Source organism: Phycodurus eques, chromosome 6 (assembly GCF_024500275.1).
Source record: "Phycodurus eques isolate BA_2022a chromosome 6, UOR_Pequ_1.1, whole genome shotgun sequence".
Lineage (NCBI taxonomy): Eukaryota > Metazoa > Chordata > Actinopteri > Syngnathiformes > Syngnathidae > Phycodurus > Phycodurus eques.
Window position 1 is genome coordinate 19,866,779 of NC_084530.1, and position 24,713 is coordinate 19,891,491.

At 41.9% G+C, this 24,713-nt stretch overlaps 1 protein-coding gene across 1 annotated transcript in view; it reads right to left on the bottom strand.

Moving 5' to 3' along the window:
• The window catches only part of lcor (ligand dependent nuclear receptor corepressor), an 84,304-nt gene that overhangs the window by 37,892 nt on the left and 21,699 nt on the right, over window positions 1-24,713 (bottom strand). Inside the window, exons 2-3 of the mRNA XM_061680026.1 lie at window positions 6,557-6,622; window positions 4,435-4,514 (exon numbers count right to left, since the gene is read on the bottom strand). Coding sequence (XP_061536010.1) covers window positions 4,435-4,514; window positions 6,557-6,622 — 146 coding nt within the window. The remainder of the gene's footprint in view (window positions 1-4,434; window positions 4,515-6,556; window positions 6,623-24,713) is intronic.

The following is a 24,713-nucleotide window of genomic DNA, read 5'->3' on the forward strand; positions in this document are numbered from 1 at the left end:
TCCAGTCTTCACACAGATCTTCAATAGATCTCTGGAACTGTGTGAAGTACCATCCTGTTTCAAACGGTCCCCCATCATCCCAGGCCCCAAGAAACCTGCAATCTCGGGTCTGAATGACTACAGGCCTGTCGCCCTGACATCTGTGGTCATGAAATCCTTTGAACGCCTCGTGCTGGACCACCTCAAGAACGTCACAGGACCCCTGGTGACCCCAAGCAGTTTGTCTACCGAGCAAACAGGTCAGAATCAGAATCATCTTTATTTTGCCAAGTATGTCAAAAAACACACAAGGAATTTGTCTCCGGTAGTTGGAGCCGCTCTAGTACAACAACAGACAGTCAATTGACAGAGAACACTTTTGAGACATAAAGACATTGAGAAAATCAGTCACTGAGCAATAAAAGGTTGCTAGTAATCTGGTAATGCCGGTACAATTTTTAAAAACATTTTTGGGGACAATTGTGCAAAAGATGCAGAGTCCTCTAGCAATTAGAGCAGTCTGAATGACTAATATAGCAATAGTCCGGTGGAATGACCATTGTGCAAAGGGCGCCGAGATTTCATGGAATGTATGCAGTTTAAAGTGACTAGTAGTGCGATAATCTGGGAGAATGTCGATTGTGCAAATGTTTCAGATAGTCTTCAGTCAGTGCGCAAGTGGTGCAGATGCTACTCTGGTATGAGTGGCCAGTATTGGTCAACAACAGATATGCAATTAGTGCAGCGTGGCGAGACTAGTACAGTGAGTGCACAAGTAATGTATAATTGGCCCGACAGAAATGTGACAACAAACTCAAGACAAAAAATTGGCAGCATGTTGCAATAGAATTGTAAGTTAGCTGTTTAAGAAGTTGATGGCAAGAGGGAAGAAACTGTTGGAATATCTTCTAGTTTTAGTTTGCATTGTTCGGTAGCGCCTACCTGAGGGAAGGATAACGCAGTCAACATGGGACTGCACTTCATCCTAGAACACCTCAGTAGCGGGGGGACCTACACGAGGATCCTGTTCGTAGACTTCAGCTCTGCGTTCAACACCATTATCCCCCAACTCCTCTCCAGCTCAGCGTCTCGCCTGCCATCTGCCAATTGATTTACGGTTTCCTGATGGGCAGGACACAGCAGGTGAGGCTGGGGGACACCTACTCATTCACACGCACCATCAGCACCGGGGCGCCCTAAGGATATGTCCTCTCTGCGCTGCTCTTCTCTCTCTACACGAATGACTGCACCTCAACCCACCTGGCTGTCAAACTCCTGAAGTTTGCAGACGACACCACAGTCATCGGCCTCATCAAAGACGGTGACGAGGCTGCGTAATCGACAGGAAGTGGAGCAGCTGGAGCTTTGGTGTAGCCGACACAACCTAGAGCTGAACACGCTCAAGACCGTAGAGATTATCGTGGACTTCAGGAAGCATCCTTCGCCACAGCTGCCCCTTGCGCTGTCCAACTGCCCCGTGTCAACCATCGACACCTTCAAATTCCTCTGAATTACAATCTCTCAGGACCTGAAGTGAGAGACCAACATCAACTTCATCCTCAAAAAGGCCCAGCAGAGGATGTACTTCCTGCGGCTTCTGAGGAAGCACAGCCTGCCACAAGAGCTGTTGAGGCAGTTCTACACAGCACTCATCAAATCAGTCCTGTGTTCATCCATCACAGTCTGATTTGGTGCTGCCACAAAAAATTGACAAACTCCGACTGCAACGGACAATCAGGACTTCTGAAAAAATTGTCGGTACCCCCCTACCCATCCATTATGACTTACACGCTGCCAGAACTAAGACAAGAGCATGCAAAATCCTCCTGGACCCTCCACATCCTGGTTACCACCTCTTCCAGCTCCTTCCCTCAGGAAGGCGCTATCGATCAATGCAAGCTAAAACCAGCAGACATTCTAACAGCTTCTTCCCTCTTGCCATTAAATTGCTAGACTCCGTAGTGTGTTTTTATGTCTAAAAATTATTTATTGTCAAAATGGCTGTCTATTATTGTACTAGAGTGGCTCCAACGACTTGAGACAAATTCCTTGTGTGTTTTTGACATACCTGGCATATAAAGAGCATTATGATTCTGATCTGTATCCAATACAAGTGCAGTATGGACGCTCAGGTCAGGCGCATCCAACCTATACATCATCCATCATCCATCCGTTTTCTAAACCGCTTCAGGAAGCGAAAACCGTCACAGTTGCTCAACAACAGACAACAGACGCGCAACTAGCCATGGCGGATGTAAGTGGTGAGTAAGATGATGAGTAAGTGGCGAAAAGAAGATGCCTTAGAACTGATAAATACTGTATATGGGGGGGGACCGGTTAGTTCAAGCACAAAATCCTTGATATTGCCACAAATGGGTCATGAGACGTAAACGCAGGACCATATTTACAGTAACTCAGTAAACAGAAGGCGCCACGTTTGTACACATGCGCAACGGACATCGGGTTTTGTGCACATGCGAGTGACGTCACAGACTCATTCCATCCACATGATAAGTGGCATTTGTTTTTGTAATGTGAATGACTAAATAAAATAGGATTTAACAAAAAATCTGTATTGGAGATCATGTCCTGCAGTGTGAACGTCGCCATTGAAAAGATCCTTCAATGACCAAATATGGTAATTTCACCAAAGAATGCTTTAAATGGGAGAAGAGGAAGCAGTGTCAGCATGTATGCGTGGGCCCTAACTGTGTGTGTGTGTGTGTGTGTGTGTGTGTGTGTGTGCGCGCACATGTGTGTGTTCATGGTGCAAGACAAAGAGCAGATATAAATTAACTGCCTCGCTCTCTATGTCGACGTTCGGCGTTCAATCGATGAATCAATGAATCTCGGCGCAAAACAAAATACAAAAAGATTATACTGAACATGGTAAAATGATCTTGATGTTTTATTCAACCATCTCGCTGAATCGCCGCTCTGGCTCTGTTTTTTTACATCGATTTCCATCTTAATTTTTATGCGTGCGAATGCTGTTTGTTAAAAAAAAAAAAAAAAAAAAAAAAAACTGTCGGGGAAGAGCTAACGCTTCTTAACGGGACAGATGGGCAGGACAAAAGGGAGGGTGGGGGGGGGGGGTTGTTTTGAGGATATTTTTAGGAGGCAGATGGCTAACCTGGGAGTTCGTAGCAGGGTCAAGTCTAAGAATAAGGGACGCTCGACGAGGACAGAATTTTCTTACTTCCTTGTACTCCTTGAAAGGAAAACAATACTGCAAGTGATGCAGCGCAATTAAGAAGCAAGAAGAAGAGGGAGAGAAGGTCCCCAACTAAACTCCAAGAAGCAGAGAAGGTCCCCAACTAAACTCCAGTAATTCGTCGTCATTCAAAAATAGAAAATAGGCGACTGAGTATTGTTGTATGCTCTTTTTTTGTGTGTTGCTGCTTCGAGTGTGTAGCAGTTGGCTAAAGATTTATAATTATCATCACATCTATGCTAATTTCCGTTAGCCCATCTATTGCGTTTCACACTATATATATAAGCAAGCTAGCTGACTGTTTGGTTGAACATTTTTGGTGTTTTAATACACAATGTTTAATTCTCTTTTTTTGCATGTCAGTTTTGAAGCAAGCATGCTTTGACTCGTTTAGAGAACTGTGTGAGGGAGAGACAGAAAATACGTTAAGGAATATTTGTCCTTTTATAAGTTTTAGAGTCTTTTAATAAGTTTAAAACTGTATAAAGAGTGTGGGAGAGGTAAAACAAAGATATATATATTTTTTTTAGATGGTCTCTCTATATCAACAAATTATGTGTGGCCACAGCACTGATGATCCCCAGGGATCCAACACACCCACACCATGGATTGTTCAGACTGCTGGCCTCCGGCAAGAGGTTCTGCAGTATCCATAACAAAACCACCAGGTTTTGCAATATCTTCATCCCACACGCCATCCATCAATCAACTGATTGATTGATCAAGCTATCTATTTATCTGTCCATGGAACTGATAATATCTTTACAATATAAAAGTGCAAAAGGAGTAGCTAGCAGGATTCACTTTGAACGTTAGCCATCGATGGTTTGCCAAACAAAATGGCGTCAAAAACATCCATCCATCCATCCATTTTCTGAGCCGCTTCTCCTCACTAGGGTCGCAGGCGTGCTGGAGCCTATCCCAGCTGTCATCGGGCAGGAGGCGGGGTACACCCTGAACTGGTTGCCAGCCAATCGCAGGACACATACAAACAAACAACCATTCGCACTCACAGTCATGCCTACGGGCAATTTAGAGTCTCCAATTAATGCATGTTTTTGGGATGTGGGAGGAAACCGGAGTGCCCGGAGAAAACCCACGCAGGCACGGGGAGAACATGCCAACTCCACACAGGTGGGGCCGGGGATTGAACCAGTCGACCACCATGCCGCCCGTGTCAAAAACAAACAAAAAATAAAAAAAACAAGCAAAAAAGGTCCAGCCGATGTTGACTACCTTACCTTGATTTTCTCACGTCGCAGGCAGCAGAAAAGACAGTTGTCATCAAACGACCAGTCGGACACTTCCTCGGGCTCACAATCTGCAAAACACAGACGCTTTATTGTAAAGGGCTAACAGGAAGTGGACACAAGTTGACGGTCCAGATGTAAACCAAGTTGTGTGTGAAAAGCAGTTATGTGACAATTTTACAGAATAGCATTTAAAAGAGGCTAACGTGCATACTAAGGATATGCTAGCTGTAACGCTGATGTAGTTCAGGTGATATGGCCATTATTGTAAACTAATAGGTTTACATCCAGGTCAAAGCTAGCATATCATTAGCATGCAAATGAGCCTTTTCAACACGGATATCCTGCAAAAACTGGCACGTCACTGCATTTCACACAGAACCCAGCCAAGCGGTATTTTCAGAAATCAATGTCATACTTTTTGTGTTGACGGCGACGTGCTGCAAATAAAAATGTGATGTGGGTGCAAATGTCTCACACTGCCACGTCGGACCGGCATCTTCCCCCACCATCGGAGCCAACTCGCCACCAGGTGGTGATCAGTTGACAGCTCCGCCCCTCTCTTCACCCAAGTGTCCAAGACATGCGGCCGCAATTCCGATGACATGACCACAAAGTCGATCATCAAACTGCGACCTAGGGTGTCCTGGTGCCAAGTGCACGTGTGGACACCCTTATGCTTGAACATGGTGTTCGTTATGAACAATCCGTGACGAGCACAGAAGTCCAATAACAGAACACCACTCGGGTTCTGATTGGGGGGGCTGTTCCTCCCAATCATGCTCTTCCAGGTCTCACTGTCATTGCCCACGTGAGCATTGAAGTCCCCCAGCAGAACGATGGGAGTCCCCAGCAGGAGCGCTCTCCAGCATCCCCTCCAAGGACTCCAAAAAGGGTGGGTACTCTGAACTGCTGTTTGGTGCATAGGCACAAACAACAGTCAGGACCCGTCCCCCCACCCGAAGGCGGGAGGGGGCTACTCTCTCGTCCACTGGGGTGAACCCCAACGTACAGGCGCCAAGCCGGGGGGCAAAAAGTATACCCACACCTGCTCGGCGCCTCTCACCGTGGGCAACTCCAGAGTGGAAGAGAGTCCAACCCCTCTCGATAGGACTGGTACCAGAGCTCAAGCAGTGTGTAGAGGCGAGCCCGACTATATCTAGTCAGAACTTCTTGACCTCACACACCAGCTCGGGCTCCTTCCCTGCCAGAGAGGTGACATTCCACGTCCCTAGAGCCATCTTCTATAGCCGGGGATCGGATCGCCAAGGTCCCCGCCTTCGGCCACCGCCCAGCTCACATTGCACTCGACCCCTATGGCCCCTTCCACAGGTGGTGAGCCCATGGGAAGGAGCAATAACAATATGTTGTTTAAATGGTTAGCCATGAGTGTTCTTTGTACGGACTAACGTTGTTTTGTTTCGTAGGTAGCCAAACTCCAAAGTTTGAAAAGTAATAGCACACTCATCCATAACGAAATGTACGTTTTGTCCTCTGATTGTTGTGGAATCCGTTCAGAAACGACGCATAAAATGCGCCGTTAAAACATTTAGCCTTGAGCTTATTTGTACAGAAAAGTGTTGTTTATTTAGTAGTTAGCCAAGCGCTTGTGCTACTCTCTTATTTCACGTTCATGCAAAGAGAAGTAATAGCACCCTTGTCCGGAATAAGACGCACATTTTGTCCTAGAAAACGTGGAATCCGTTCAGAAATAAAGCTACTACTAGTTGCTGTTTTCTTTGTACAGACTGCCATTACGGTAGGTAGCCAAATTCCTTGTTTGTGTTCCTTGTCATTCTCCCTTATTAATGTGTTCACGCTAAGGAATGTAATAGCACGCTCGTCTGTAACAAGAAGCATGTTTTGCCCTTTGATTGCCATGGAATCCGTTCAGAAATAACAACTCTATAACGCACCGCTAAAAATGTTTAGTCATGAGCTTTCTTCCACTAGTGCTTTGTTTAGTAGTTTCTTTTGAGGACATTTTGATTGGTCCATATAAGACAAATGCTAAAGTGAGCTCTGTGTGTGTGTGTGTGTGTGTGTGTGTGTGTGTGTGTGTGTATGGAGGCGTGTGTGTGCATGTGCGTGCATTTGTTTGCGTGTGTGTTACCTTGGAAAGTAGTGCTATCTTTGACTACTCCCGGCCCAAACAAGCCTTCCAGGATGCTTTCAAAGCCTGCAAAGTAGAGAAGTCGCATTAGCATCCACACAGCCATTTGTGTGACCAAAATAAAAACAGAAACTATACAAAAACTATACAAACACACATGTGACTAGTGTAAATGAGAGCATTTGAGTAATGTAAATAAGAGCATTTGACTAGTGTAAAAGAGAGCATTTGAGTAGTGTTAATGAGAGCAAGACTCGTGCGTATGAAAGCATTTGAGTAGTGTCAATGACAAAAAAAAATCTTGGGAGATTTATTTTTAGATATATAGATACATTTTGACAAATAGTTATAGACTTATAACGATCGATAGATAGATCGAAGGATAGATCGATAGATCGATAGATAGACAGACAGACAGGAAAGTCGCGTTTAAGCTCCCCTGTGTCGGTGTACCTAATGAGGTGTCCAAAGGGAATGAAGGAATTTAATTATCGTAGTGAAACTCATGTCATAGATATGCACTCCAGACTACACAGAGTCAAATATTTCATGACGTTTTTAAATATAGGTACCTCTCAATAAATTAGAATATAGTTGAAAAGTTTTTCTGCAGTACTCCTAGAGTGACTAAACGCTGAAGTAATTTTCAGAGGGCAAATTCCAGCCTAATTTCTACAATAAAAATCATTATTTCTTGAATTAAATTACTATTTCGTTTGACGTTATATTTTAGTTTCTCAATATGGGGAATTTTTTTTTTTTTGTTTTTTTTTTTGCTGCAATCAGGCGGCACGGTGGACGACTGGTTAGAGTGTCAGCCTCACAGTTCTGAGGAACCGGGTTCAATTCCCGGCCCCTCCTGTGTGGAGTTTGCATGTTCTCCCCGTGCCTGCGGGGGTTTTCTCCGGGCACTCCGGTTTCCTCCCAAATCCCCAAAACGTGCATTAATTGGAGACTCTAAATTGCCCGTAGGTGTGACTGAGAGTGTTTCTTTGTATGTGCCCTGCAATTGGCTGGCAACCAGTTCAGGGTGTACCCCGCCTCCTGCCCGATGACAGCTGGGATAGGCTCCAGCACGCCCGTGCAATCATCAAAATAATTCATATTTTAAATATGAAATACTTCACTCTGTGTGTGTGCAGTGTATCTCTATAATTTCACTTTTTGAATTGAACTACCAAAATATTTACACTACTCACATGTGAGCATGATTCATGCCAGTGATGTGTGCGAGAATGTGATTGATGTGCTCGCATGAATGCATTTGAGTAGTGTTGATGAGTGTATGAGAGTATTTGAGTTGTGTAAAAGAGCATTAGACTAGTGTAAATGAGAGCATTTGACTAGTGTAATGAGAGCATTTGAGTAGTGTAAATGAGAGCATTTGACTAGTGTAATGAGAGCATTTGAGTAGTGTACATGAGAGCATTTGAGTAGTGTAAATGAGAGCATTTGAGCAGTGTAAATGAGACCAGTTGAGTAGTGTAAATGAGAGCATTTGAGTAGTGTTAATGAGAGCAAGACTCGTATGCATGAGAGTGTTTTGAGTAGTACTTATGAGAGCCTTTTAGTAGTTTGTGTGTGTGTGAAAGGATTTGAATAGTAAGTGTGAGAGCTAATCCTGTATATGTCCCTAACGGCCCCTCATACTGTTTCGCTTCCTCTCACTTCAATCCAACAGCACTCTAACACACACACGGCATACACACGCACACGCACACCGACGCACACACATAGGGAAGCATGTTCATATACACATGCATGGAGGGACTCACAAGGCATGTAGACACAACATGCACACCCAACAAAACATACTGTACATGCATAATAGGGAAGAATGTATACACACACACACACACACACACACACACACGCACACACTCACACAGAGGTATGTTAAGTATGTTTACAGAGCACTTCCTAGTTTGCAGAGGAAGATGATGTGACTATACCAATTTTTTTATTCTGGGGCAAGGCGGACCTAACAATGTGCCTAAGTAACTATTTGCTATATGCGCAGCATCACATGACCAACGCGAAAAAAGGGATGGATGTCTTCCTGTGTTTGCGACGCTAACGAGCAAAAAAAGGATTGATGACGTGATTGTTCGAAGCAGAACTTGCTAAAATTTTGTTTTCTTTATGGCTAGTATCTTCGGACAAATGTTAAATACATGTATATTATTTATTTATACAAATATAATATATGTAAAGACAAACAAAGCCTAAACATCGGATAATGTCATCTTTGATGGCTCTGTGGTGACATCTTGTGTTAAAAAAAATGACATTGTAGACGTTTAAAGTTCACACAGGTGTTATGTCACGGTCCCCTTCACCATTCACCCAAGCGAGGAGGAGGTGCTTTTACCCATTGTGCCAAATGCGGAAGTAGGTTGTGCATATACCGCATATAAATAATAATAATAATAAAGAATGATATAATTAATTATTGGACCTAAATAACTACGATTCAGCTTCACCCTAAAACGTTTTGGTTAGCTTAATCCTTTGTTTCTGAAAATGATAAATTTTTTATATGAATTTTATGTAACTGAAATGACCAATTGAAAAGCTAACTGAATAAACAATTTTAATAACAAATAACACATTTTTAAAAAATCGTAACTGAAAAACAAACAACAACCCATTGTAAAAAATAATGAATGAATGATTTATTTTTATTTTTTAAAGAATTTCCAGTGAGACAGCTTGTATGTAATCGGGAAGCGTGTGGAGACAGTGTATGGAATGTTGAAATTTCTTGCGAATAGCGCACGGCGGCTAAATATAGCCCAGCATGAGCATTCATAATTCAGCATGACCAAAGCCTCGTTCTCTGCCAATCAATAGCTCATTAGGGCCAGAGAGCGGTGTGTGTGTGGGGGGGGTGGGGGGGGGGGGGCGGGGGGGGGGGTGGACTTTGGTCGCAACCGCACTTGACATCCATTCAGCTTCATTCATTATTTACATGCCTAATTTAGCTGTTAGCGGTAGCATCGGTTCCAAGACTCTTTTTGACTGTAATGGGGAAAAACAAACAAGCCGCAACGTTGCTGGCCCGGAGACAGTTTCAAACAAATTCTGTACATGGGAAGTTTTCGATCGATTACGGTGTGTGTGCGTGTGTATGGGGTGGGGTGGGGCTGGGTGGGGTGGGGGTGTTACCACCCCCACACATCCCACACCCCCCATGTAATTTACACCACTTGTTCGTGCTTTTGAAATTTGTTACAATTATCTGACAGCTAAATTTAGCCTTTAACACCAAAGATTTTGAATATTGTTTATCTTCAACTAAAAAGTTAGAATTTCATAAAATTCTATATAAAGTCCTTAAGATCCTTCTTGAGGATTATCAAATAACAAGTGGATCAATTACAGTTTTGCTGTAATTGATAAGAACCTTAATCAACATTTACCGTATTTTCACGACCATAAGGCGCACCGTATTAAAAGGTGCAGTCTCAGTTACGGGGTGTGGTCTAGTTCTGTATTTAACACATACATAAGGCGGATCGTATTATTGGGCACAGGCATGGTAAAACATACGCTAGCTTAAAACATACGGTAGCATGCATGCACGATAAAACAATGTTTTAAAAGGCAGCGGGAGCAAAACTGAGTTCAGTTGTACTTTATTGAAGTATTTAAAAAGAAGTACTCTTCTTTTAAAATAACCCCGACTCCATTTCTCTTCCCATCTACACCATGGTAAAATAATTTAAACCCTGCCCCTAAACTTCTAGCCTTACTGCCTTTCCACCTAGTCTCCTGGACACACAATATATCAACCTTTCTCCTAATCATCATGTCAACCAACTCCCGAGATTTTCCTGTCATAGCCCCAATATTCAAAGTCCCCACATTCAGTTCTAGGCTCTGTACTTTCCTCTTCTCTTTCTGCCAAAGAACCGGCTTTCCACCTCTTCTTCTTCAACTTCGACCCACAGTAGCTGAATTTCCAACGGTGCCCTGCAGGTTGACGGCACCGCTGGCGGACGTTGTTAACCCGGGCCACGGCCGATCCGGAATTCTTTGGATGAATGCTCATATTTGTATGGCTAAGTTTTAAACCGGATGCCCTTCCTGATGCAACTTTATCTGGGCTTGGGACCGGCCTACAGTTTGCACTGGCTTGTGCCCCCCATAGGGCTGCATTAGCAGTGCTACTGCTACTGATAAGCGCTTAATTACACAGTATTACATTTTTACAAGGCATGAAGTTAAATCAATAAGTCAATATGCTACTGTGATTGAAGGTTTTTCTTTTTACAATTCAATAGTAAAATAAAGATTTGTTCTTCATATCAATTCATCATATTTAGGCCTGGCCTACAGGAAAGAGTTGTTTATTTGTTGGCTATATCCATTGCTGTGTTCGTCATACTATAGAATAATTTATTTCTTACTGAACGTAAACCGATGCTGCACTCACGATTTAGCCCCACAAACTCTGCCTAGCAACACGACTTAACAAAAGCAAATGGCAACGCTATTTATGCCCATTGCAATGCCCTGAGATCTTTGCTTTGCTGACTTCTGTGGAAAAAAAGTGGAATATTTTGGCAGTGGTAAGTGTTTGCAGGAAGAAAAATAATAGCACACGTCCAGTGAGACATTTTGTCCTTTGATCGACTGAATCAGTTCAGAAATGGTGACGCTATTATGCGCCATTGCCTGAAAATGCCCAATAATCTTCAGCTGCTTTTTTCAGGCGACGACAGGGCAATCTTTGTGCCCGATTAAAAACCACAACATGGAAAAACAGGTTGTGCGACAATGACGGACGGATACACCGACAAAATTCGTAATGACACGGCGATGTCACATGATGCCTTAGATGACATGCTATTCCTTTACACACTTGCACTTCCATTGCAGCTTTGAGGGTAAATAACTAGCAGAATAATTTGTACAAGTCTTATTATAGTTTTAAAGTCTGTTACGGGTATGGTCGTCTATATTAGGGCAGTAATTTCGATACGGCAGCCAGTGATGTGCACATGACACCAAGAAACGCAACGTTTGCTATTTACTGAAATATTCGAGTCGAGTCGATCGTTTTGTGCCACTTTAGAGCTTAGCGACAAATAGCAATATGCTAATAAAATATTACCAAACAAATCAGTGACAACTGTGCTGAAAAAAAATGTGGAATGCTTAATGTCATGCTACTGTTATTGAGGCACAAAAAAGTGATACATGCTAACCTCAAAGCTGCTGTTAATTGTTGATTGGTAACTCATATAGTGCCAGAGATGTATTAATATGTATTAATATTATGTAATCGTATTATTGTATTAATATATCTATTGAGTGGCAAAGAAATAATACGTTGTCCGTGTTTTTTTTCAAAAATTGGAATAGAGGTTTTGGCGCAGCTCCACAATATGTATCCTAGGCTTGGAACGGCCTATGATAACTCAACATCAGATGGCAGCAGTGGCTTTGATCAGAGGTTTGTCAACACGATCAGAGGAAGATGATATCTGTTGACGGCCCATGTGGGTGTGATGGGGAGTTGTAGGGGGGAGTTGTAGGTGGGGAGAGCGAGAGAGAGAGAGAGACTGGTCGACAAGTCAGAGCAAAAAAACATGGATAAATACAGACAGCTTACTCTAAAACGGAGTTTTGCTAACACCAAAAAAGTCATCCTTTTCTCAAAAATGAAACGGATGACGCTATGACGACGAATGGCGTGTAACGCCGGTTGCGTCGAGTGTTCAAAGGCCCATGACGATATCACGGTCCACTTCTCCCGAAAGGTAGACTACCAACGGACATTCGGACTCGGATTACAATGAGCCTGATCCGGATTCATCCTTATCTGGGAGCAGCAGGGCATCCTCCCTTGAGCCCCCAAAAAGTCAGGGAAGAGGTACGAACTTGCTAACTTCAAAGCTAACGTCCATAGCCTGAGCGAGTACTCCCTTTTTCCATTTTTATCATGCAACGTGTACAAAAAAAGCACGACAGTTTGTCCTACAATACTACACGTTTACAAATCATCCTGTCGACAAAAACGTGGAGCATTGATAGCTAGATGAATTGGATAGATTTTTTTGTTCTTTTATTTACAGACAGTAGTGCACAAATATATAATTTTCAGACAATTTTGATATATGTAATGTATAATGTATATTTTGCACCTTTCCTCATTGCACTGTAGCAACAACAAATATTTTTTGGTAATTGTACATACAATATTTATAGAAATATCAGTTGTTGCAACCAGCAGCAGATGCACTAGGTTCCTTGTTTCTATTGCTATTAAATACAACTTTTCTCTAAGCCTTCAAAAATCAGTCAAAATTATCAAAAATGGCTGGCACCGAGCTCTCCCAATTTCTGAAAAAGAGCTGGCATCCATGACTTAAAACGTTAAATTTGCAAACAAAAGGCCGTATAATTGTTAAAATAAAACAAAGCATAGCCACCAAATGTATTGTTTGTTGACTTTTCTCTTCTCAAGATAAAAAAAAGAGCTATTGTTATTTAGGGTAAAAAAAAATTAATAGCAAGCCATGACATGCAAACTACTCAACAAAATAATATTGGTAGTCTCTCTATAAAAAATAAAAAAAAGCCCTCATTGCTAATCGTTTTAACACCATGCAATAGCGTAGCCATTTCAAAGGACAAAATGTGCATCTTGTTTCGGACGAGTGTGCAATTACTTTTCTATGAGCAAAAACTTATTCAGAAATTTCAGACTTTTCCAACAGTAACCTCAACGCCATGATGACATCATTGCGACACGTGACTTTGCCCAATGAACCCTGCCTAGCAACGAGCGTCACATAGAGGATTTATCGTCTGTGTGGTTTAAAACGTCGAACACACGATTTCGCCCCATGAACGCTGCGCCTTTGTGTAGTTAGGGTTAAGTGGATGTTGGTGCTTGACTGTGTGTCTGTGGGTGTGTGTTTGAATGTATGTGTGTGTGTGTAGTATTTTTGTTCGTGTGGTTGTGAGCGTGTGCCCGCTTTTGACTCTGTCTGTTTGCCTGTGTGTGTGCGCGTCTCTTTGTGTGTGCTTGAGTGTGTGTGTGTGTCTCCGCGGTTGTGTTTGTCCATATGTCTCTTTGAGTGCGTGTGTGTGTGTTAATGTGTGTGAGACTATGTTTGTTTGTGTGTGTTTGTCTGTGTGTGTGTGTGTGTGTGTATCAGTATGTGTATTTTTTGCTTGTGCGGTGTTCATGTGTTATATGTGTTGTGTGTATTTTGTATGTGTGCGTTTTTGTGTATGTTTGTGTGTGTCTGTATGTGTGTGTGCACACAAATAGCTAAATGAGAAGTGATGAGAAAAAGGAATAAAGTATTGTGTGTACATGATGGGCCAAAGGGGTGGCAACACAAACACGGACACACATGCATGTGACGTGCAAACGCACACCCCCTAAACCCGGCGTGTCGATTCAATCTGACGCTTCTCGGCGTACCAAATCCCTATCTCGTCTCATCTTTTTCTCTCAAGAAAAAAACAGGATGAGCTCAAGGGAGGCTGACATGCACGGACGCACGCGCACACACAAACACACACAAAATTCCAATCAAACACTCACTGGAGTTTGCCATCGATTGTGCAAATCAACACAGTAATTCACGACCATACCCCTCTCATGCACACAAACAAACGCAGTTGAATTTTAACATGGTGTTACCAGGGCAACACAGCAGCAACCACAAGGAAGAATTAAAAGAAGAATCAGCAACAATATAGTGCTAAATGTATGTAAAATAAATCATACTTCTATTTAGCATCAAAACAATGCTACGTCAAGCTACTGTTGTTTTCATCCACAAAATAGTACTGAATGATAACAACACAGTACTGTTGTTATTGTTCACAAACATAGGGCTAAATACTGTTTTTCCAGTAACAAAATAATGCTAAATGCTAATTTCAAACTACTATTGGTCAGCAACAAAATAATTCTAAATGCTAACTTCACACTGTTGTTTTAAAAGCTAATGTCACACTACTGCTGTTGTTCAGCAACAAAATAGTGCTAAATGCTAACATAACATTTGTCTTTCTGTAACTAAAAAGTGCTGAAAGCTAACATCACACTAACGTCACTCGACTATTCATCAGCTACACTGCTGTGTGACAACACAATAATATGAGATGTTGACATCGCACTACTGAAATCTAAATAGTGTTAACGTCACACACTCGATGAGCGACAAAATAGTGTTCAAGACTCTTGTTTAGCAACAAAGTAACGTTAAACGCCAATGTCGCTGCAGTGTCATTCAGCAACGAAATAATGCTAAACTGTAAATGTTGATGCCATAATACTGTCGTTCATCAACAAAATAGGGTTGTGCCTCACACAAACACTCACAACACCACACACACAAATATACACACAGACACAGAATCACACACACAGCTGTTGTTCATTTGAGTGAAATTATCATGCTAATGAGCTAATTAAGCACTGATGACCAGGAAGGAGGCTGCTCAGTGCTAACCGCCGCTAAACCTCCCAAAGTGATGGTGGCAGTCAAGAAAGCGCCTGCCACATGCGTGAACGTGCTAACGAGAAGCTAATTGATAGTAATTAGTGGTAAGGTGGGTGTAGCAGCGGGGGGCTGAAGTGGGTGTTTTTAACATTTTTTTCATCTAACGCCAATTAATTTAGGAAGAAGATGAAGTGATCGCTAATTTTTGTGAATGATTATTTTAAGTCTTACATAGCAGTGATGTCTCTAATGCTAACTTAGAAGCTTTCCAGCCAAATTTCACTGTTGCATACATATTAACAAGGCGACGGCTAGCGCTAACGTCAGGCTACTCTGCACAAAATAGTGCTAAATGCTAATGGCACGCAACTGTTGTTAAAAAAAAAACACTGATAGAGGTTAATGTCATTCTGCTGTTATCTCGCAACAACCCCGATTATTTGCGGTTCAGCATCCGCAAATTCATCTGTTTGCAGATTTTATTTTCTTAAATATCTTTTTAAAAATTTGGGCAGATCTCCTCCCGTTTTGCGGTATTTTCCACTTTTTGACGCTGTTTTGAGATTCCGCCCCCCCCCCCCCCCCCCCCCCAAAAAAGTGTGAACAAGTGAATTTTTTTCATGACAGTTACTGTATAATGGCCGTCAGCTATTCACAGATTTTCGCAGTCGGGCGCGCTCCCTATCCCCCACGAATAGCGGGGTTCCACTGCAGTACAAAATGCTGACGTCATGCTCCTGTCATTCAGTGCCAAAATACTGCAAAATCCTTACATAAAACTATTACGACTGCCGTTCAGCATCAATGAAGAGATAAATGCAAAATAGTGCTAAATGCTGCATCATAACACTATTCTCCAACAACAAAATACTGCAAACTGCTAAATAATGCTAAATGATAAATAGCGATAAATAATAATGTGACACTAAATACTAACGTCACACTTCTGTTGTTCAGCTACAACATACCACTAGTTTAGTTTATTTGGCCATATAGTATTCCACCAATCAGTACAATAAAAATCTTACATATATATCATTGTCCAGCACTAAATGCTAAATAGTGCAAAATGCTAATGTTACGCTACTGTTGTACAAACACTAAATAGTGGCAATTCCTAATGTCTCATGTCAATGCTGTCCTTCAGCAACAAATTAGTGCAAAATCCTAACCTCATATTCAATGCTACCGTCACACTGCTCTTATCAAGCATAAAAAAGAGCTAAATGTACAATAGTGCTAAATGCTAACGTCGCAGTAGATCCTAACATCACACAACTGTTGTTTAGCTATAAAATAGGGTTCAATTGTAAAATCACACTTAATGCTAATGTAACACGACTGTTGTCCAGCATCAAATAGAGTTAAGTGCTAAATTGTGGTAAATGGTAACATCACATTAAAGGTTAATGTCACATTAATTTTGTTCAGCAACAAAGTACGGCTAATTGCTAAATAGTGTTAAAAGCTAACGTCACGTAAATACTAACTTCACCATACCGTTGTTCAGCAACAAAATACCGCTAAATAATGCTAAATGCTAATGTTAACCTAATACCTAACATCACGCTACTCTTGTTCAGCAACAAAATAGACCTTAATGCTAAATATTGTTAAATGCTGGCTGAGAACTTCCTTCAAGTTTGGACGACAAAGAAGACTACAGGACTTGTGAGTCAAATGGCGTCGGCGTGGTTTTCCACGGGGAATTAAGGTCACACAAAAAAGCAAAAAAGAAAAGGAAGCACAGCGCGGTGTAGGTGGCAATGGTGGTTGTGAGCCTCATTGAGAGTCTCAAACAAAAGGAGAACGAGCTCGCGAGGCGCCCGGAGAGCAAGGTAATATTTTTGTATTATTTTTCTTTAAACGACCTTCTTTAAATTCTTTTCAGGCGGCGGAAGAAATTATTCCAGTGAAAAGACGCCAAATGAAAAACACAAAAACATTTCTATACAGGAAGCTAAGGCAGCGACCTTGCCTTTTCATTTTCGCCGACAAGTACTTTTACCGAGGTGAGCAATAGACTGACGCAATTCTTGCATTCAAACTTTCTCGGAAAAGAACACAATTTTGTGGTTTTACAGATAAAAGTAAAGCACGTTAAAATGTTTTTTTTTTTAGCATCTTTCCTCTTTTACAATTTATCATGCTTTTTTTGTTAACTATGTTTACAGGATTCCAACAAAATTCTGTTCAAAACGTATCTCCTCATTATAGGAAAAATGTTGTTTTCCATTTTATTAAATGGTAATTTTATTTCAGTCTGGAAACTTAATTTTGTAGAAAAAAATATTTCCGTTGATTTTTTGATCAAAATAAAACAAAATTTAGAAATTCAGAAAAAACATTTTTGTTGAAAATTGGTGCCTGCCTGTCGTGGCGGCAATCCCCGAACCCGTTGGTGGACACCAACAGTCCTATCAGGCCTTTTTGGCCTATGGGACTCCTGAGGCGGCTGATGGGTACCGGCTGGCCAAGTGGAATGCAGCTTTGGTGGTCACTTAAGCAAAAACTTGGGCATGGGAGGAGTTCGGTGAGGCCATGGAGAAAGACTTCCGGAAGGCTTCGAGGAAATTCTGGTCCACCATCCGGCGTCTCAGGAGGGGGAAGCAGTGCACCATCAACACTGTGAATAGTGGGGATGGGGCGCTGCTGACCTCGACTCGGGACGTTGTGAGCCGGTGGGGAGAATAATTCGAAGACCTCCTCAATTCCACCGACACGCCTTCCCATGAGGGAGCAGAGTCTGGGTTCTCTGAGGCGGGCTCTCCTATCTCTGGGGTTGAGCTCACTGAGGTGGTTAAAAAGCTCCTCGGTGGCAGGGCCCCGGCCGGGGGAGGATGAGATTCGCCCGGAGTTCCTCAAGGCTCTGGATGTTGTAGGGCTGTCCTGGTTAACATGCCTCTGCAAAATCGCGTGGACATCGGGGACAGTGCCTCTGGATTGGCAGACTGGGGTTGTGGTCCCCCTTTTTAAGAAGGGGGACCAGAGGGTGTGTTCCAACTACAGGGGGATCACACTCCTCAGCCTCCCTGGTAAGGTCTATTCAGGGGTGCTGGAGAGGAGGGTCCGTCGGGAAGTTGAATCTCAGATTCAGGAGGAGCAGTGTGGTTTTCGTCCTGGCTGTGGAACAGTGGACCAGCTCTACACCCTTGGCAGAGCATGGGAGTTCGCCCAACCAGTCTACATGTGTTTTGTGGACTTGGAGAAGGCATTCGACCGTGTCTCTCGGGAGGTCCTGTGGGGGGTGCTTCGGGAGTATGGGGTACCGAACCCCCTGATACGAGCTGTTCGGTCCCTGTACCAACGAAGTCAGAGTTTGGTTCGCATATCCGGCAGTAAGTCGGACTCGTTTCCGGTGAGGGTTGGACTCCGCCAAGGCTGCCCTTTGTCACCGATTCTGTTCATAACTTTTATGGACAGAATTTTTAGGCGCAGCCGAGGCGTAGAGGGGGTCCGGGTTGGTGGCTTCATTATTGCATCTCTGCTTTTTGCAGATGATGTGGTTATGTTGGCTTCATCAAGCTGTGACCTCCAACGCTCACTGGAGCAGTTCACAGCTGAGTGTGAAGCGGCTGGGATGAGAATCAGCACCTCCAAATCTGAGACCATAGTCCTCAGTCGGAAAAGGGTGGCGTGCCCTCTCCAGGTCGGGGATGAGATCCTGCCCCAAGTGGAGGAGTTCAAGGATCTTGGGGTCTTGTTCACGAGTGAGGGAAGAATGGAACGGGAGATCGACAGGCAGATCGGTGCAGCGTCTGCAGTGATGCGGACTTTGTATCGATCCGTTGTGGTAAAGAAGCTCAGCCGAAAGGCGAAGCTCTCGGTTTACCGGTCGATCTACGTTCCTACCCTCACCTCTGGTCACGAGCTGTGGGTCGTGACCGAAAGAACAAGATCCCGGATACAAGCGGCCAAAATGAGTTTCCTCCGCAGGGTGTCCGGGCTCTCCCTTAGAGATAGGGTGAGAAGCTCGGTCATCCGGGAGGATCTCAGAGTAGAGCCGCTGCTCCTCCACATCGAGAGGAGGCAGATGAGGTGGCTGGGGCATCTGATTCGGATGCCTCCCGTACGCCTCCCCGGTGAGGTGTTCCGGGCACGTCCCACCGAGAGGAGACCCCGGGGACGACCCAGGACACGCTGGAGAGACTACATCCTTTGGCTGGCCTGGGAACGCCTCGGGATCCCCCCGGAAGAGCTGGATAAAGTTGCTGGGGAGAGGGAAGTCTGGGCGTCCCTGCTAAAGCTACTGCCCCCGCGACCCGACCTCGGATAAGCGGTAGAAAATGGATGGATACATTTGACTCTTTAAAAATTAAATAAAATTTCCATGAAAAAACAACATTTCAATATTAAGATTTGTTTTAGCCCAAACACAAATAAAACATTTATTTTTGGTTTTGCGGAAAAAAATAAATGTAAAATTGTATTTTAAATTGTTATATAGGTATTTTTCAAATATCTCCCCACACCCCAAAACATTTTTTGTTTAGGGCTGCAACTAACAATTAATTGAATAATCAATTGCATTTTTTTTTTAAATCAATGAATCGGTTAAAAAAAAAAAATATTTACATCCCTTTATTTAAAAACAGGACATTATTTAAAATTGACAGTGCAGAAAATGCACAACCATAAATTTATTATGATTCAGTTACAGGTTTAGTTCTTAACGTAATGTCAGGAAATGGGCAAAAATATTAATTATTCTTTTCGCAAGAGGCTGAAATTCTGAGAATTTGGACAATTTTAAGTTAAATAAAGTCTTTAAACAATTTATCGATTATCAAAATAAAAATAAAAAATCGATTAGTTGTCGATTAATTGATTAAATGTTATACCTCTAGTTTTGTTGGTTTTTTGTTTCCTTTTTTAAAGACTTTACATTAACAATTCATATTTTAAAAATTACAATATTTACATTAGACTATTTTTTAATCCAGAACAACAATAAAAAAAAAAAAAAAAAATTCAAATTTGTATCCACATTTAAAACATCTAATTTAACATTTATTTTAGTATATTACGTATATTATACTTTTTTGTTTTATCAAAAACAAAGAAAACGTTTTGGGGGTTTTTAAAATGTTTCTTTGCATGAAACATCTACTGATCTCCTAAAAGTTACATGACCGAAAATGTCAGTTTGGGATGTCAGGCCAAAGCTTCCAAAGCTGTCTGCTGAGCCGCTGGTGCACGTGGGTAAATTCCTCCTTGGATTTAAAATCTCGGGATGAGACAAAGGAGAGCTCGCTTGAGAATAAAAGGAGGTGGGCGGCATTGCTGAGCGCCACTTTTACAGGCTTTTCTTAAAATCAGCGCCACACAGAATTATTTGAAATTTCAGCCCCCAAAGCCGGTTTCACTTAGTAGCATGAAATTTGGTAGACGTCTATCATAAGTAGACCCGCAAGAAGCCATGCCTGAAAAGATAAAGGGCGTCATTTTGGCTCAGCATGACCATTTTAGGTTTATTTTGTCACGTGTTGGCATGTTCATTCTGGTGAAAATTCACCTTGGATTCTGTGGTGTGTTTTTGACAATTCAGCCTCCAAAGCCAGTATCACTTAGCAAAACTAAAATTGGTGGATAATTCTATCAGTAGACCCATAAAAAAGTATCAAGATGCCATGCACGAAAAGACACAGGAAGCCAGCCGTTTTGGTTCGAAGAAGCCATTTTAGGCTCAATATGGCTACTTTTTAAATCCCCTGGAGTTTTGGAAACACTTGAACCCACTTTTACTTGTCAACAGGAAATTTAAGAGTTGTCCACCCACAAAAAAGTCTCAAAAAGCCATGCCCAAAATGACAGGAAGTGTGCCATTTTATTTTGAAACCCACATTTTAGGCTCAATTCGGCCACTTTTCGATGCGTTGTTTTTGATTTTGTTATATTTACATAGTTTTTCATACCTTTTGACTATTTTGACTGTCAAATATCCTGCACCACTTCCTGGTTTTGACACCTTGAGTCGTCCCTTGCTCGCTTTCATCGTCTCATCTTTTGCGTGCTTTCTTCACTTTTCTACCCTTACTGCCGTCACGTAAACCAGGCATTTTCCCACTGACAATACACATGTTAAGATAGGTGACACAAAGGCCACACATACAGACGGCACACACAGCAACAACAAAGCGGCACAAAGGAATAAAAAGACAGTGAGGGGTGACCACTGACTCACACTAAAGGCATCCTTATACTCGCACGGACGGTGGCCGCGGTGACGTCACTGCGGCTATCCGGTGAGTAGTTTGCCTTTATACTCGAGCGCAACCCACGCGCAGTTTTGAAAATGTACTGCAGTTCACCTCCAAGTCGAGGGTGTCGTTGCTGCTGGTATTGGCTAGGACAGCACAGGGTGGAATTTCGTCTGCATTTTTTGGTCCACTTCCGGTATCCGTTTTTCCTTTCCTTTCAGTAACAAGGAGCAACTCAACAACACTGGCAACCGTGGAACAGTGTCTGCTAGAACAAATGGACCTAGATGACTAGATTATACGTTTAATTATGCTGCAAAATCGATCGAGAAGGCGGCAGCGTAGATGGAATGTAGAACCAAGGGGCACGCTGAGTACGTCATCACAGCATGTGACTAAAATGGACGAATCACGAGAGATGATCTCCGCGGCGTTCAACGCGCACCAAAAAATTTTGCCGTGTGCGCAGCAAGCTACACAGAGGGGCCGCGCGGAGCAATTCGAGTATAAAGAGGCCTTTAGAGAGCAAGAAGATGAAAGGAACCAGTAACACCAGCACACACAACACACACACACACACACACACAGTTGATAACAATAGTGTCTGTATGCAAAGGTTCTCAGAAATATTAAATAATTGCGTTTTTGTCTCTTTCTTTCATGTGTTTTGCGAGATACCGATTAAGGGGTTTATATATATATACTTTTGGGTGGTGTTGTAGATTTTTGGGGACAGATTTTTTTTTTGGGGGGGGGGGGGGGGGGTTTTGTTTTTTTTAGGTGTTTTGGACATGTTTTTTTTTTTTATTTTTTTTTTTACTTTTGTTGTGTGCATCTTGGCCATGTTCTTATACTATGTTTTTTAACATATTTGTGGATGCTTTTTTCCTAGGTTTTTTTTTTTTTTTTTTTTTTTTTTTTTTTTACATGTTTTAGACATGCTGTATGATTTTTTTTGGCCATTTTTGTAAAGGTTTTAATGTTTTTGTATTTTTGGATATTTAAAAAAAAAATAGATTTTTCACCATGTTGTTCGGTTTTGTGTGCATTTTTTTACTTTTGAGAATGTTTTTTGTGCGTTTTGAACATTTAGTTTCTGGATTTTGTGGGTGTCAGATGAGTGTTTCAAAGAGTTTTTTTTTTAAAGGTGCTTTTGTAAATCTTTTTGGGCATGTGTTATACATGTCTTAATATGTATTTGTGTATGTGTTTTTGTATGTCTTAATTTCAGTTGTTTTTGTGTGTGCTTTTTTGTCCATGTTTTAATTGAAGGTGTTTTTGTACTGGCTGCTGTCAGCCCGCTGTGAGGATTGTCTGAAATTAGGGTGAGCTCACAAGGTCAAATATGTCTTTGATTTGTTAAATCAAAGACATATTTTGGGCTGCCGTGTGTACACACACGCGCTCTGGTTATCATATGATTTTCACATGAAGCAGAGCTGCAGGCGGACAACAAAGAAGCTCACAATGTTCTTTTTTGTTTTTGTGACGGATGTCTTGGTCTCATTTGGACATTAGGCAAGTCAACTCTGACCTTTTTGCAAAAATGCCACTGCACTCCCCCATATTCTACTGCTACTACACCAACCCAACACAGAAACAGACTAAAAGATGCAGACAAGAACGTGATGTGCTTATTTTAGAAAACCAATGAACACTTCATTAGGTATACCATTTTACCACTGTCTATTCAAGCTGAATTCGCTAAAAGCAGTGGTATCTTGACTCTCGGGATTAATTTGTTGCGTGACCAAGCTCGTAATTTAAACTAGTCTTGTAGCAAATCAATATTCCCCATTTAAATTAATTGAAATCAGGTCTGAACTATTTGGAAAAATAATCATATATATATATATATTTTTTTACCAATATAGCAATTGTGATTGCGCATGCAATTTTTGGGGGGTTATCTTCAGCATTACTAATTAAACAAGAAATAAATCATCCTATGACCAACATCACACTGGATATAGTCAAGATGTAGGCTTAGGTTAGGCCTAAATATTATGACTTGAGATGAAGAACATACAGTGTCGTGAAAAAGTATTGGCCCCCTTCTCAAATTCTTATATTTTTGCAGTTACCCCCACTTTGTTTAAAATTAGCAAGTTACCTGGCCCTGTGTGTAAAAGCATCCCCCCCCCCCCCCCTTGTTAAATCATGAATTACTCACACCCAAGCCTAATAACCTCCAGACTTGTTCAATTAAGAAATTAAACGGAATCTCTCCAGAAAAAATCAAATCGGACAAAAGATTTTAAAAAAGCCACAACAAGATGACACGTCCAAAGAAATTCCAGAACAGTAGAGAAATAAAGTAATTGACATCTATCAGTCTGGAAAGGGTTACAATAACCATTTGTAAATATTTAGGATTACAGCGAACCATAGGGAGCGCCATTATCCTCACATGGAGAAAATATGGAACAGCGGTGAACCTTCCCAGGAGTGGCTGACCTTCAAAGATTACCCCAAGAAAACAGCAATGCCTCATCCAGGAGGCCAGAAAGGAACTCAGGACAACTTCTAAAGAACTCTAGGCCTCCCTTGCCTCAGTTGAGGTCAGTGTTGATGACACAATTAGAAAGTGACTGGGCAAAAATAGCATCCATAACAGAGTTCCAAGGCGAAAACCACTGCTGACCAAAAAGAACATAAATGCATGTCTTACTTTTGCAAAAAAACATCTAAATGATTCCCAACCTTTTTGGGAGAATATGGACTGACGAGATGAAAGTTGAGCTTTTTGAAGGTTGTGTGTGTGTGTTTCATCCGGCGTAAATGTAGCACAGCATTTTAGAAAAAGAACATCATACCGACGGTCAAACATGGTGGTGGTAGTGTGATAGTCTTGGGCTGCTTCTCACATTCAGGAACTGGACAACTTGGTGTGATTGATGAAATCATGAATTCTGCTCTTTAACAGAAAATCCTGAAGGAGAATGCTCAGCCATCAATGTGTGACCTCAAGTAGAAGCACACGTGGGTTCTGCAGCAGGATAAGGATTCAAAACACACCAACAAGTCAACTTCTGAATGGCTTAAAAAAACTAAATGAAGGTTTTGGAGTGTCCTAGTTAAAGTCAAGACTTGAACCCGATGGAAAGTTCATCCTTGAAAACCCTCCATTTTTGCTGAATTCTTTGAATTCAGCAAGGAAGAGTGGGCCAAAATATCTTCACAGAGATGTGAAAGACTCATTGCCAGTTATAGAAAACGCTTGATTTCAGTTGTTGCTGCTGAGGATGGAGCAACCAGTTATTAGGCTACACAGGGCCAGGTAACATTGAATACTTTTTTTCCCCTTAATAAATTATTTAAAAGCACCATTTTAAGTTCACTTGGTTTAAATTGTATCTGATATTTACATTTGTTTGATTATCTTAAACATTAAAGTGTGGAAACTGTGCAAAAATATAAGAACTTGAGAAGGGGGCCAATACTTTTTCATGGCACTGTATCTTCATTTAAATATTGAATTGT